This window comes from Natator depressus, chromosome 15, assembly GCF_965152275.1.
Source record: "Natator depressus isolate rNatDep1 chromosome 15, rNatDep2.hap1, whole genome shotgun sequence".
Taxonomy (NCBI): Eukaryota; Metazoa; Chordata; order Testudines; family Cheloniidae; genus Natator; species Natator depressus.
Window position 1 is genome coordinate 8,631,246 of NC_134248.1, and position 14,332 is coordinate 8,645,577.

Consider the following 14,332-nt stretch of genomic DNA (forward strand, 5'->3'; position numbering starts at 1 on the left):
TACAAAGTTTTGCTGGCATAGCTATATCAGCTATGACTGTGGAAAAAATCACTCTCTCTAGCCAACATAGCTATGCCAGCAAAGCCCCTTGTGAAGATAAAACTGTGCCAACAGCAGAGCGCTTTTGTAAGCTTAACTAATGTCATTTGGGGAGGTGGTGTAGCTATGTCGGCAGAACTTCTGTCAGCTTATGCTGCATCTCCACTAGGGGGCTCTGCTGGCATAGACAAGCCCGCACTGGTAGACAGTTGCAATGTAACACTTAAAAATGTAGATAATCGTTTTGCATGTCTGCTTATGCAGACCTATCATGTCGTGAAATTAGAACATTGATCTGAAAACAGTTCAGGTTAGTATGGTGGTAAAGCATCGTACTTGGCACCAGAGAGAAATATATTTGAAACTAAATATAAAACTAGTTGCGTGGGAAGCTTCCATTGCTAATGGGGAGCATCTCACTCAAATTCTTACTCCGGGAAAAACCTATGTAGTTGTCTGGTTCTAAATAAGCATGTAAAGGCCTCAGTCTGAATCAGGGCTGCATTGTGTGAGGCCCTGTACAAACAGAGTAAAAGACAGTCTGTGCCCCAAACCACTTACAGTCCGAGGCATAATGCAGCAAGTGGATGTTAATACTAAGTGATCATCAGGAAGTGCAAGTGCAGTGATTGTAATATCACAAATCAATAGCTGCACCATCTTGCTCGTAACTGACTCCTCGCACTTAGACAATCCAACTGAACATCTGTCTCCTTAAGCCAGAAAGGAAAGTAAGTGTGCAGTAGTTACTCAGCCAGTCTGAGAATACTGCGCTGTCACAGCTCCAATGGAGCAGAGTTGAGGTTGTGGTGTGACTCTGGCTTGTTGTGGAAGTGCCATTCTTACTCACAATTTTGTGGGTTTCTAACATTTGATGGATTTTTATTTTTTAAACTATAATGTTCTCGGAAGTTAATATGTCCTCAAACACTGCTATGTGCTTGCAACCTTAACTTCACCTTAGCAAAGCTTTTTGTGTGGGAATGAAATATTGGCCACTGTTGGAGGCAGGAAGACAGACTGGGTAGATCAATGATCTCATCCACCCTGGCAAATCATATGCTTTTATATATATATATATATATATATATATATATATATATATATATATATATATATATATATTTTAATATTTCTTTACAATGTGTGTTATCTCAACACAGATAATTTCAGCTATAAAAATGGTTTTTCCCCATTTTGTCCCATCAAATACAATGTGAGTGAATAAAGCAAAGGCTGACTTGCCCATTAATTAATAAATTCTCTGGTGCTTTGGAGTGGAAGGACCTGCGCTCACATTTCTTTGCTTCATAGCAACACCGCTTATATAATCCATACCTGTTGGTGCCCCTGAGGGAGGCATTTTCTAACTGTTCCCTGGAACCAAGCAAGCCCTATACTCGTTTCTCAGACATCACACGCTGTTGTGTGCACATGATATTCACTTCACTCATAATGAAAGAAAATACCAGTCAGCTCTTGCTCCCTATATTGTTCTGCATTCGCCCTCCAAACTGCTGCCTCCGTCATCTTCTGTTCTTGGCTTGGCAGTTTAAAACAAACGTGGAATCCCGTATCTTCATAAAACCTTCATTCTCTGATCTTCCCAATGATGTCTGCACACCCCCTTGTGCTGGAACTGGTATTCTGTGCATTTTATTTTTCTGACTTGGAATGTAAGTGTCTTGGGGCAGGGACTTTCTTTTAAATATTTGGTAAAATGCTATGTACATTGAAGATTGGTTACATGAGATTGTTTTTATACTATGTATGTTTAATTGCAGCTCATAATCAGAGCTCCTTTTCTGGTTTTAATGGATACCATGTGCCATAAACTTTTTAATGAAATGGTTTTTGCTTCTCAAACTCTGAGACCAAAACACTGAATCCCAGAGTTCTCCATTTTATTCATGGGCTAGAACAGGCTTCTGTGTGATGGGCTTATTTCATGCTCTCTTGCAGAAACCCCAAAATTTAAGGCAAAACACATTTCTTTTGTGAAGAGAGAAGCAATTCACTTTCTGTTTCTATTTTTATACTCTTCTCTGAGCAGTATTTCAGTGCTCTTGTTTGTAGAGTGCCAAAAGTGGAGTAGGTGTTCAGCAGAAAAATATGAACACAGGACCCTGCCCAGATAAGTTTACAAACGAAACAGATTAGATCTAGTTAAAGGTCCAGTTCGGGTACTCAGAAATATGTACCTCTTCCTTTCTTGAAAACTCAACTACTCACAATATTGGCATACTCAGTAGCTGATCTAAAGTGCCTGAGATCAGACTTGAGCCCTGTTGTGCCAGTTTGGAGATGTGGACCCGCTGTCCACTATAAAGTGAGGTAACAAAAAATCACAAAAGCCTTAAGTCTCTATGATGCACAAGCTACAGTCCCCAAAGTAAACAATAGTCTACACGATCCATTTAAACCTGTTAACTTGTTTTAAGCATGGGTGTGCGTGTGGCATGTGCTAACGTTCTATTTTTCAAAACCAGTTCAGCAGTTATTTACCTTTCAAGCAATTAACATAATTACCATTCGGCTAAGAAGTAATTTTGGAAAGTTCTGCTCCGAGCCCTTACGACTCCACCGGGACAGTTTTAGTTGGGACTTATTTTTTTAATGGAAGCCTAATTGCAGTTTTGGCTTTGTGCACACAAACAGAGGCGGCTAACTATTTAGGCAAATAGCAGATTAATTTAAATATGCATCCCTAATAAAACAAAAATGGTCTCCATTATGGTTCTCATTCCCATGACGAGGAATATAAATATTCTCCGGGAGTGCCATTAGACAGAGGCCTTAAGGATTGTCTGCATTATTTTATAGTGGTAGCACTTTCAAGATACCAAATAATCTTTACAAAAGCGAACATAAATCAATTTAAACTCATTTAGATACCATTTCCACTATGAGCAGTTTCATTACCACACTCTCGCTTTACCTCCTTTGGGACGCAGGAAAGGCGTTTGCAAACTGGCATGGGTGCCTGTCCACAGCTGCTTGTCAGAGCTTTTATGTCTCCTTTTGAAGTAGTAGCCACCATTAATCATTTCATCATTAATGGCCATGCTCAAGTAGAGGGAAGGCTTCTCCAGCTCTGATCCTGTCTGTCAGACTGAAGAATTGCTGCTCCGTTTCAATGCAGGGGTAGCTTGGGAGTGAGCTCTAACTCACTTTGTGTGTTCAGCCCTGCTGATCTGTAGTACACTAACAACTCCAGTTTACTCTTGTAAACTGAAATTAAAGCTCTTGACTTTATGTACTTTACTTTTTAAGTGGAATTCTTTTGATTTATACCGCAAGCCAGTGCAATTGCCAACCTGTTACCCACTGGTCTGTACCACTGAAAGGAGCAACATTCCATTTCCCTAGCCTGGGATACTGTGCTCGTTAGCTTTCAAAAAACAACAGTCTTCTCCACATTTCCCCCATTCTCTGAAGCATCAAGATTTGGGATTTAAGTGTTTGGTTGCAAGCTATATGTAACTGCCCTGCTAGGATAAGACCCTCGATTCCACTTTTAGAAGGGCACTGAAATCTCCCATCGTGTCCCCTTGTGCACAATCCAAAACTATTCAAAGACACTTTGAGTGAGAGAATGTGAGGGGGAGATCATTTGAAGCATTTAACCTGGCTTCTCCTTGATAGTTCCTTGCCATTAAGTGAGGGTAAGTGTACAGTAGATAAGTCTTATATTCGCAGCTCTTCTTTGGAACTCCTTGTGTTCTGGCAAATGGTCTGTTCCATCCCTGGTGCATTGAGAGGAGCAGGGTTAAGGCACATACCAATGTCCTCTGAAAGTCACAGTGTAAGACTTGCTCAGGGAAAGAACAGTTATTACCCACACTAGAGCCCACTTTGCACTACTTTGTAGTGTGCTGGCGCTCTAATGGCCGTAGGGAGTGAGTCTTGAAGGTGCTCCAGAACCTGCCTCCTTTGTATCAACCCATTTCACTAATACACAGAAACTGCCATCCTCAAGCTACTTTTGTTTATTAAATAGAGTAACACAGAATCATTTGTTTTGCCTTTTATATGCAGGGACTGTTAATGTTTGGAGTCTCATGATAGGGCGTGAACCTATCCATCATTACCAGCACAATCAAAGGATACAGGCTTTGGCCCTTGGCTTGGAGGGTGCAGCCATAGCAACTGCATCTGGCTTCCAGGTCAAGGTGGAAAGCCCTGATGACAGGGGATACTGGAAAACTACTGCACAGTTTGAAATCCAGAAATTGGTGAGTATTTTCCAGCAAGTCAGTTTGGTCCCAGGTGTTCCAGATCTCCTAATTCTTCCTGGCCAAGAGGGATCTTACAATGACCTTAAAAGGATGTTGCATGAACTATGTGAGAGCTTTAGCAGCTAGCTGGTATTGCAGTGAGTTAATGCATGTCTTTCATCCCTGAAGAGCCAGGATGAAATCCTGGCCTAAACCACAAGTGAAAATGAAGCTGAGCCCATATGGTGTGGGAGGTTTTGTTGTTTTTTAATTATTTTTTGTCAACATTAAACTAAGTTGGCTCATTTGTAGATCAAGGTTTTCTCACATAGAATTTCAGATCAACACTAGCTGATTAGTTCTGAGGCAGGATATCACAAGCTAGCTAATGCTGTCACTTGTGAAGCTGTAACCGGTTGCACAGCTTCTTTAGATTACACCTTCTGTCTATGGAGTTCTGAGGCTATTTTATCTTTTTTAAAAAATCCAAAGTTTATTATGGGCCAAGTCTGTTAAATGGTGTGAGGGAGGAAATGAGCATAGTAACGTATAAATCTTCTGATTTCTGATCAGTACAAGAAAACTGGCTGCACAGCGAATGGCTGTAGAGTTCTGATTAAACAAACCCTAATACTACTTCCCCATCTTCTTAATGGAAACATCCTTAGAATACTTAAAAACAGAACAAAGAAGCCAACAATTTTGACACGTTTTCTAGTAAAATATTAAAACAAAGAAAGAACTCCATTGGAATTGGGTCACCCTGTCAAGTAGATATAAAGTGCTCCATCATGTTTCTTTCTGTGGCTATACAGAAAGATATCCATCTTCAGTATTCTTTCCCCTTCCTCTGTATGTAATACCAATTTCTGATATTTGAAAGAAACACTGAAGACATTGTCAGTTGTCTCTAATGTTGGATTAGAAACCATGGCATGCCATTATCTATTCAGGGATTCTTGACCCTTTCTATACTGGTAATCCCAGCAACCCCTCTCTCATTTAGCAGTATAAGAAAAGCAGAGTGACCATGATATCCCCGCCCCCCGCTGCCCCAAGTGTGACCCCCAGGTTGAGAACCCCTCATCAGTTTCACCAGCAACATTTCTGTGGTCTTAGTGGTTCTAGCAGGGAACTGAAAGTCAGGACTCCTGGGCTCCATTCCTGGCTCTTCCATTAACTTGCTGTGACCTTGTGCAGATCACCTGATGTAACCTCGTGGTGCTTCAGTTTTCCCATCTGTAAAGTGACTCTATTAATATGTGGTAATAGGTCTTGAGGTGCCCAGGACTGAGAGTCACCTCCTTGCCTCCAGCAGGAAAGAGACTCGCTTGTACTTAACTGGGTAACTCCTTGACACCTCCAGTCTGTTAGCCACCCAAACAATCTCCTCTGGGCTCTGCCAGCCCTGACTTTGCCTTGCAGATTAATAATTGGTGCAATACAGTTCCCGAGGCCCTTTGAAGCATTCCCCTGTAGTGTCCAGCCCCTTATCCACTGAACACTGACAGAAATACCAGGTCAGCTGTCCCCAGAGGAACAGTGTGCTTACCAGCCTGTTTGGTTCAACTCAGGATCAGCTCCTGTATAACGTCACAGTACTGAGATAGATTTATAGTGAAACCAATCGTAAGTTTATTATCAAAGGTTAAGATTTAAGAGATAGTGAGTAAGGATAATGGAAGCGGAAAGGTAACTCACAAAACAAAATCATAACACTGATCTTAGAGACTGAACTTAACTGTAGCAGGCTAATCATCTGTCTCAAGAAACTTCTCTCACCCTAAATGTCCTTTGCAACATTTCAGCTGACCTTGGTTAAGAGCTCGTTTTCATGAATGTAAAAGTGCTGTCCATTTAATTCCCCAGGTGCAGGGAAAAAAAGTATCTTTTTTCCTTCTTCTTATGTTCCCCAAAGTTCTTTGTCTGACCCCAGAGACAGGGCAACCCCTTGTGGTTCAGTCTTCAGGCTTGTCTCCCAGTTGATTTCCTATCCCCCTGTTGACTTCACATGTAAATGGGGCTTCCATTGTAGTGGCTTACAATGGTTAATTTACATTTTGACAGATACATGTTTTACCTACTGTCTAGAAGAAACCTGTGAACCCATTGTCTGTTGGCACCAGTGGGCTTTTGTGTCACATGTGTACCTATTTCCTAGGCCTGTTATGAGACTTAATGAATAATTTTTCTTTTTTAATAAATGTGCACATCCTGAGAGCCTTAGATGAAAGGTGTTCTATGTAGTAGTATTCTGTTGTAGGAGTCAAACTTCTAAAATTCAAATAGACCAAAAATCAAACACCAGTTTAAAAAAAAAAAAAAAGCTTGGTTCCAAGAAGGTGGTTTTAGATACTAGCCACCTATGGAGCTGTGTGTTAATTCATTTATTAAAAAGCCCTGTTTAGCGTATGGCCATGCCGTGTATTTCTGATGACAATGTAAGGGAATTTTCAACTGAAGTGTAAAAAAACTAAGAAATGTCTGTGCTGTTGTAGGTCAACTTTCTCCACCTGGTTCCAGATGTTGTTGGGAGTCCAGTGACTATAGCAGCTGCTGAAGATATGGTCTACCTCCTGAAAGCAGAAGAGCCGGGCAAAGTTCTCCATTCTGTATATGGCCAGCCTGTCACATGTCTAGATGTATCTGCCAGTGAGGCAGCCTTTGGAGTAAAGGGCTTTGGCTGGCTGTTGAATGAGACCAACAAGGTATTTAAGTAGCAAGCCTTTTGAGTCATATAACAGTAAATTTCTTTGTCGCTTCCCGGGGTACTCAGGGTTGTGTACCTCACCTTAGCGTGAAACAGTCTGGTGTGGTTCAGCTTGCTGAAACCAGTGGTCTCTGGTGCCACAAGCACTGACTTGCAGGTTTCCGCAGACCTCACCCTCATGGGACAGGCTACTGCTAGGTACCCACTAACCCCCGTGTCCTTAGAGCACTCCCTGCAGTCTCCAGCCCATCACTGGACATTCGTAGTAATTACCAGGTAAGCTGCTCCCAACAAGACAGTGTATTCACAGCTTGACTGGCACAACTTCGATCAGGTCCTTTATAACAGCACTGTAATCTACTTGCAGTGAAAATAAATGCTTTTTATTAACAAAGATTAAGATTTAAGAGACACTGAGACAGAATAATGAGTGGCAGCAGAACCGGTATTGTCATGCTGTGTGGAGTGGCTCATGACTAAGAGTGCCTGCCTCAGGGTACATGGTCAGAAAACAGGGCAGACACCCCAAACTGGTGGTATGTTCTATAATTAGATTTCACTAATCTAGTGACAAATGTGAACTCCTGGATCACTATACCAGTTTTACCATGGAGTCACAGACAGTCCACCTTAGACTCTCTATTCTATTTTGCCACCCAAACAAACTGACTTCGTGATAAAAGGTAACTTAAACCAAAAATCACACTACATCAGGTTACTCCCAGTCCCAAGAGACCAGTCACTCATCCACATCAAGTTGCATGCTAGATCTTACACCAAAGACAACACTAGTAGCCAGTTCTGTCGAAAACTAACTAAAGGTTTATTAGCTAAGAAAAGGAAATGAGTTATTGAGAGGTTAAAGCAGGTAAAATATATGCACCGGTTAGTCACAGATTGTAATTCCAAATGGTGGCAATGATGCAATAAACTGCCAGTTTCCCCAACGTTTTTTCAGTGTACCCAGATTGTCTCTGGGAATCTCCGCTTTACGTGTGGTACACGCATTAAAAACCTTTCCTATTTTATAAAGTAGATTTTCTCCTAAGAATTCAGTCTTTGAGAGCTACTGGTTTTCAGCCAATACCAGTATCAAAGTTTTCAGGAATATTCTCCACCTTACAGAGGGTTTCCTCAGTAAATGGATACCAAAATGGCTTTTGCTTCTCCTTATATTTCCCCAAACTCATAGTTTTGACCCCAGAGTCAGGATGGCCCCCTGTTGTTTGTTCTCCGGTATGCTGGCTCCAAGTTGTCATATCCTTGTGTTGACCTGAAATGCAAATATAGGTTTCATTGTGTTTGGCTTACAGTGCTTTATCTACATATGAGCCTTGGCAGACATATAAACATACATCCCTTTGTCTGGCAAAATCAGTTCTTCACCTCTGGTGGGAAATCATATCTTGATAGAAACTATAAGGACACATTTTCAGTATATAGATAGAACTTTTAAATATAATCAATACGTACATTTCACAATTATATTAATGACCAGCATGATCCTGGCTTTCATTTAAGATCTCACATGACAGTCTTTATAGATAAATACTATGACAGCAGTGTGTTAGGTGTAGTGAGTTTATCAGGCTTCGTAGGAGTTGCTGCTACACAACATTGAACCTTTACCAGTTGGCATTGAGTGGTTCTTAGGGTCAGAACTTCAAATGGGAAAACCCAGGTCTCTTTGTATAGTTAACAAAGGCCAAAGGAATTCTTTCTTTCTTTATTTTTTTGCTTTGTGTGGATGGAGTGGGAGGTCAGTTTCTTAACACACTGCTCTGAGGCTTACATGAACTTTCAGTATTTGTTTCAGTGACTTTGGTAATTTAAGCACTGTCTACACTACAGCTTATGTTGGCATAATTTATGTCGCTCAGGGTGTGAATAAACCACCCTCTTGAGCGATGTAAGTTACACCGACATAAGCACCAGTTTGGACAGCACTATGCTGGCGGGAGAGCTTCTCCTGCCAACATAGCTACCGCTGCTTGCGGAGGTGGTTTCATTATGCCAATGGGAGAGCTCTCTCCTGTAGGCATAGAGCATCGGTGCAGCTGCAGCGCTGTATGTGTAGACATGCCCTTAGTCAAAAGGCTCATGCTAGCTTCTGTAAGTATTATATTTGCTACTCCCCAGCTGCAAGAGAGAGATCTGTATCTTCTACTGCTTCGGTCCTCCAGGTGGAATTATTTTCTTTTCAAAAATAAACCTACCTGAGGCATCCTAAGTAATGAGTCAAACCCTGCTTGTGCAATCCTTGGAGAACCCTATTTTTTTTCATGTCCTTATTTGAGCGAAGTTACTTCCAAGCCTATAAGAATGGTGAGATGTTGCTTTAGGGGATGGATAAATAATCTTCATGTGTCTGAAGCCCTCTGTAATGCATTCTGCTACCTTCATAAGCATCTTTTGGCAATGGCAGAGTTGATAAGCTGCAGTTTCCGTTTTTTCAACTGTACTGCATCTATGCTTAAAAAGCTGATGGATGGGGCAAGTTCAACAGCTTTTAAAACTATTGAGATTTAACAGGGAATGCTTTTAATTTTTCAGTGAGATTGACATATATCATTAGCTACATCATAAAATATTGATTTTTTTTTCTTGACCTAGTGTCTAGATTAGTCCACTGGACATACGCACCACAGAAACTTTGTGTCGCAGTGTGGGCATAATATGTCAAATATTTTACAGTAAAATTTAAACTTTCACTTGGAAAAAAGCTCCTCGTTCTTCTGGTGGTAATTTTTTTTTTCCAAATGTGAATCAGAACAGGACGGTCTTCCAGAGTCTGCAGACAGACTGAAACAGTAGCTCTGAATAGTGTGAATTGCCTCATTCATCTCAGTGGAGTGTTAATTCTGAAACTGCACGAAGACCAATTAAATGTTTTAAATTATGTTAATGCTGATGTCTTTACTGGAAACATCCAGCTACTGTGTGTGTTCATTGTGGTTGAATATCACAGAAGTTAGGTTGAAAAGACCTATGAGGTATTAATTCCATCTCACTGGCAGTGTACAGATTATTCCTTATATAGCCTAAGTGTCTAGGGCTTTTCCCAGTACCGTTTTAAATGACTTAGGCAATGGGGTTTCTGTCACTTCCCCTGGGATGTTGTTCCTCAGTTAATAGATCTCATTGTTAAGAAATCTTTCCTGGTTCTTTTTCCTGTCTAAATTGTCCACAGTTTAATTTTATCCCATTGCTCCTACTCAGCTTTGTAGTGAGTTAGTAGGAAAAGGGAAAAAGAGAACAGCAACTCCTGGGGGAAGGCAAGGTGGGGCATGGAGCAAAGAGGTTGTTGCTGGGGTGGGAACTGTGGCAAGTGGTGCACAAGTGTAGTTCTATCACTTTTTTTCCCCATTTGACAACCAAATAGAATGGGGCAGTTTTCTTTCTGTCTAGTTCCACTGTTGATGTAAATCTGCATCTAATCTCCCCTTAAAATTCCCTTTTCACACATAAAACACTGAAAGAGCCATAAATACCTCTAGGGGTGAGAGATGCTATGAGGCTATACTGTCTTTATTAATTCCTTTGCCATCCTAATCCAATATTTTTCCCCACAGAGGTGGGAGGTTAGAAGATAGAATTGCCTCATTCAAGACCATTACATCGGCTATCGCCTTTGTGCCTCATAAAGGAATAGAGAAATCCACTTAGAGTCCTTAGCATCATTCTGTGGAGTCGGACATATTTCCTAATTTAGTTCTGAAGTATTTGGCATTTGATGGCAGATTGTATTAAGAGTGCATCAGCGCGCATCCTAATCAGGGCAATGTGACTGAAGTAGTCCAGACGGCTGGGGTATGCTTGACAAGGACGCTTGCTTGGCATTGCTACACCAGCTGACATCACGCCGGAAATTAATTACTAATGTCTATTATGATAATTATTCCCCACACACAGACGTGAAGGGACTTTGCATTGGTTGATTACTTGAGTCACAAGTTGATGGTCTGTCTCTAGAAGAGCTTTAGATCTCAGAAACATATTGATAGTGAATTCCAGTGCTGTTTTCTAATAGCTATATCAGTCCAGTATAAAAGCTGCATACCATTTTATTTCATGGGCAGTGTGCTCTAGATTATTAGATCGTGGCAATTTTTGTGGGAGTATTTTTGGCCACTAATCACTCAATGTTAATTTTTTCTTTTAATATTGAACCTTTTGGCAGTAACAGGCCAATGCAGAATGTACTGCTTTCCAGAAATACTCTATTATTGAAATATCTAGACACTGCCAGAGTGCTCCACAGTCCATGGAATTCAGAGGTGTGAGGAATGGTTTTAAGCATAATGGGTCAAATTCTTCCCTAGTATAACTCCATTAAAGTCAGTAGATTTAAACTGGGGTGGCTTTGGTTCTGTGCATGTGAGGGGGAGGGGCATTCTTTAAAAAGATGTTGGACCAAAATTAACTTCCTTTCTTATTTGATTAGCTTTCAGTGTCTCTTCTGGTGTCAGTTTCACTAGGCCTTTGGTTACCAGGTCTTCTAGGGTGAACAAGTCCTGAAGTTCTAATTTAAAAAAAAAAAAAAAAAGGTATAAAAAATGCTTTGTTTGCCTAAAACCTCTTAGGTCTTCTTTATCCATCCTTAAAAAGCAAAGAAACACAAGCCCATTGTTTTTTCTTTACATGTCAGCTTTAAAATCAGCATACTAATAAACTGGCCAGTTTTTAATCCACCGTTCCTGTTCCTTTTCAGTGATGGCATTGGAGCTGGCATCCTGAGGCCTGCTGGCCAGCTTTATAAAGCTGCTGTTTTAGCTTTTGCTATACATTTACTTTTGCCATTGGCTACCTAAGTGCTCCATGCAGTTTCAGTTACATAAGGTCCCTTTCTTCACTACCTGTCCGTGTTGACATGTTGTTAAACAGCTGCTGTTTCACCCTGGAAGTGATTGCATTTCAGTCATGGATGAAAGGTCCTGCAAGTGAATCCACATGAGCACAGGTGTCTGCCGAAGTGGGTCCAGTTGCAAGAGCTGGGCCTTATATTGTAAAGTGTCGGGGTAACTTTTGGGATGAAAAGCACTATTAAAATATTAGTGTTCTTTTTTGTTATTTAGTATTGATTCCTATGTATCATAGAATCCTAGAATCTCAGGGTTGGAAGGGACCTCAGGAGGTCATCTACTCCAACCCCCTGCTCAAAGCTGGACCAATCCCCAATTAAATCATCCCAGCCAGGTCTTTATCAAGCCTGACCTTAAAAACTTTTAAGGAAGGAGATTCCACCACCTCCCTAGGTAACGCATTCCAGTGTTTCACCACCCTCCTAGTGAAAAAGTTTTTCCTAATATCCAACCTAAACCTCACCCATTGCAACTTGCGACCATTACTCCTCGTTCTGTCATCAGCTACCACTGAGAACAGTCTAGATCCATCCTCTTTGGAACCCCCTTTCAGGTAGTTGAAAGCAGCTATCAAATCTCCCCCCTCATTCTTCTCTTCCGCAGACTAAACAATCCCAGTTCCCTCAGCCTCTTCTCATAAGTCATGTGTAACATCCTAATACTGCTAAGATGAATGACTTAAGTCAGGAATACCTCAGTGTGTAAACATTCGCAATATAGTAATTAACCAGTATCTTGCCCAAGAATAATTGAATCTGCCTCCATGATTTTCCATTGCAAACTTGTAAATTGTTTACTAAATTGAAAGAGCCATTCATTTTTGCAACTTTTTATAAAAATTATGCAAAATATATGTTTCCTAATGAAAACGACAAGCCGCTTTTTATATGTCTGCATTGAGATTTGGCACAATGTTTAGACAAGTATCTCAGGTTTTGAAAATGTTGCCCTTAGGATGCCTCATGAATATTTAAGGAGATTATCTGGAAAGCCAGGCAAATAATTCATTCCATTTTGAGGACCAACTTGCCTTCATATTACCCATCCTAATTTAACTGGGCAGGAGGGGGGATAAAATAGTGTTGTTTTTTTTCTATAGGGTAGATGGTTTAGTGGGCAAACCATATCCTTTCACCTCTGGCTCCTTTGTACATCAGTCTTCGGCCACAAGTTAAATGAGTTTTGCTGACCTCATTCCAGTCTCGAGCAGACATCTGTCCACATCACAGAACCATCAAGTTTGGCACAATGCTGGATGATTGGCAGTCCCTGCTCAGGAAGGGTCCAGTATTGGAACAGCAGGGGTTGCAGGTGCATTGGCAGAGTTGTGTTGCTGAAGCTCGTACACTGCCTGCCTGCACCATGTCTGGCTCTGCTTCGGGCTACCAGCTTTGATTCTATTCAAATAAAAACTTAGAAGGAAAAATAAACCTACATTTAATTGTTTATAGCTTCATAGGTAATTTATATGGCAGGCCATAAGTATTTGGAGGATTCTGTAAACAGCACTGTGCAAGAGACCTGACTCTTGCACTGCTGGGAACGCTGCAGACTTTTTAGATGAATCCGAACAATGCTTTCATGGATTCTCTGAGCTGGCCCTTTGAGCACTGCTTATGGCTGGGGAGCACAGCTAAGTGCACCTTAGAGAAAAGTTTCTGTTTGCCAGCGTGAAGTCACCTTTGGGATGGCAGGAAAGTCACTTTTCCACATGCTCACAGACATGGTTGTGTTACCACTTCTGCACAATGACTTATATCTGGCAAAGACTTGCAAAATAGTCTCTCTGGCTGATTGTCAAAAATTACATCATATTTGAGTAAACTGCTTTTAAATCAAACATCCATTATTCATGTATATTAACCACTTTTTTTTTTTAAACTGGCTGTTTTGTGTATGATTTACTCTTTTTATCTCTGGCTCTCTTTCTGATTCTCCCCCCCCCCGGCCCCCCCCATCTGCTCTTCTTAAATCTTAGCTCATCTTTAAATTTATGGAGCCAGTACACTTGTCTCTGTGTACGAGTATCAATATGCTGACCTTGCATTTGTTAATAGTCAAATTTTCTATGTTGCTATACTGTGTGTTGTGTTTACAGTAGCCACTATAACAGTTTGGTACATTTACACCAGCAAACTGTCCCCCTAGGGCTTGTAAACTTTTTATACTTTTTCCCACATGCTGCTTAGAAATAAAATTCAGAACTTGCAGTAGCGACCACCAGGGGCTAAGCTTAACTTGATGATGAGGTCTGAATCAAGCATGTGTGATATAGCTGTGTCCACTGTTGTAGATGGCATGTAGGTTGAATGTCTCTTGACCCATGGATTTAAAAAAAAAAATCCTCATAAGTTCTGTTCTTTTCTTAAAGGAAGGTATGGCTGACTGGCAATTCCATGAACCTCCTTATTGCTGAGAGAATATTGGTGTATGCAGGCAATGTGTGTAGTGTAATCCAGTGGATAGGCCACAGAATTGAGGATAAAATTATGTACATTCTATTC

The 14,332-nt window shown here is 40.9% G+C and overlaps 1 protein-coding gene across 1 annotated transcript in view; it reads left to right on the forward strand.

The window, feature by feature from the left end:
- Positions 1 to 14,332, forward strand: part of FBXW8 (F-box and WD repeat domain containing 8) — a 62,420-nt gene that overhangs the window by 31,709 nt on the left and 16,379 nt on the right. The window contains exons 6-7 of the mRNA XM_074972632.1: positions 4,078 to 4,274; positions 6,755 to 6,964. Coding sequence (XP_074828733.1) covers positions 4,078 to 4,274; positions 6,755 to 6,964 — 407 coding nt within the window. The remainder of the gene's footprint in view (positions 1 to 4,077; positions 4,275 to 6,754; positions 6,965 to 14,332) is intronic.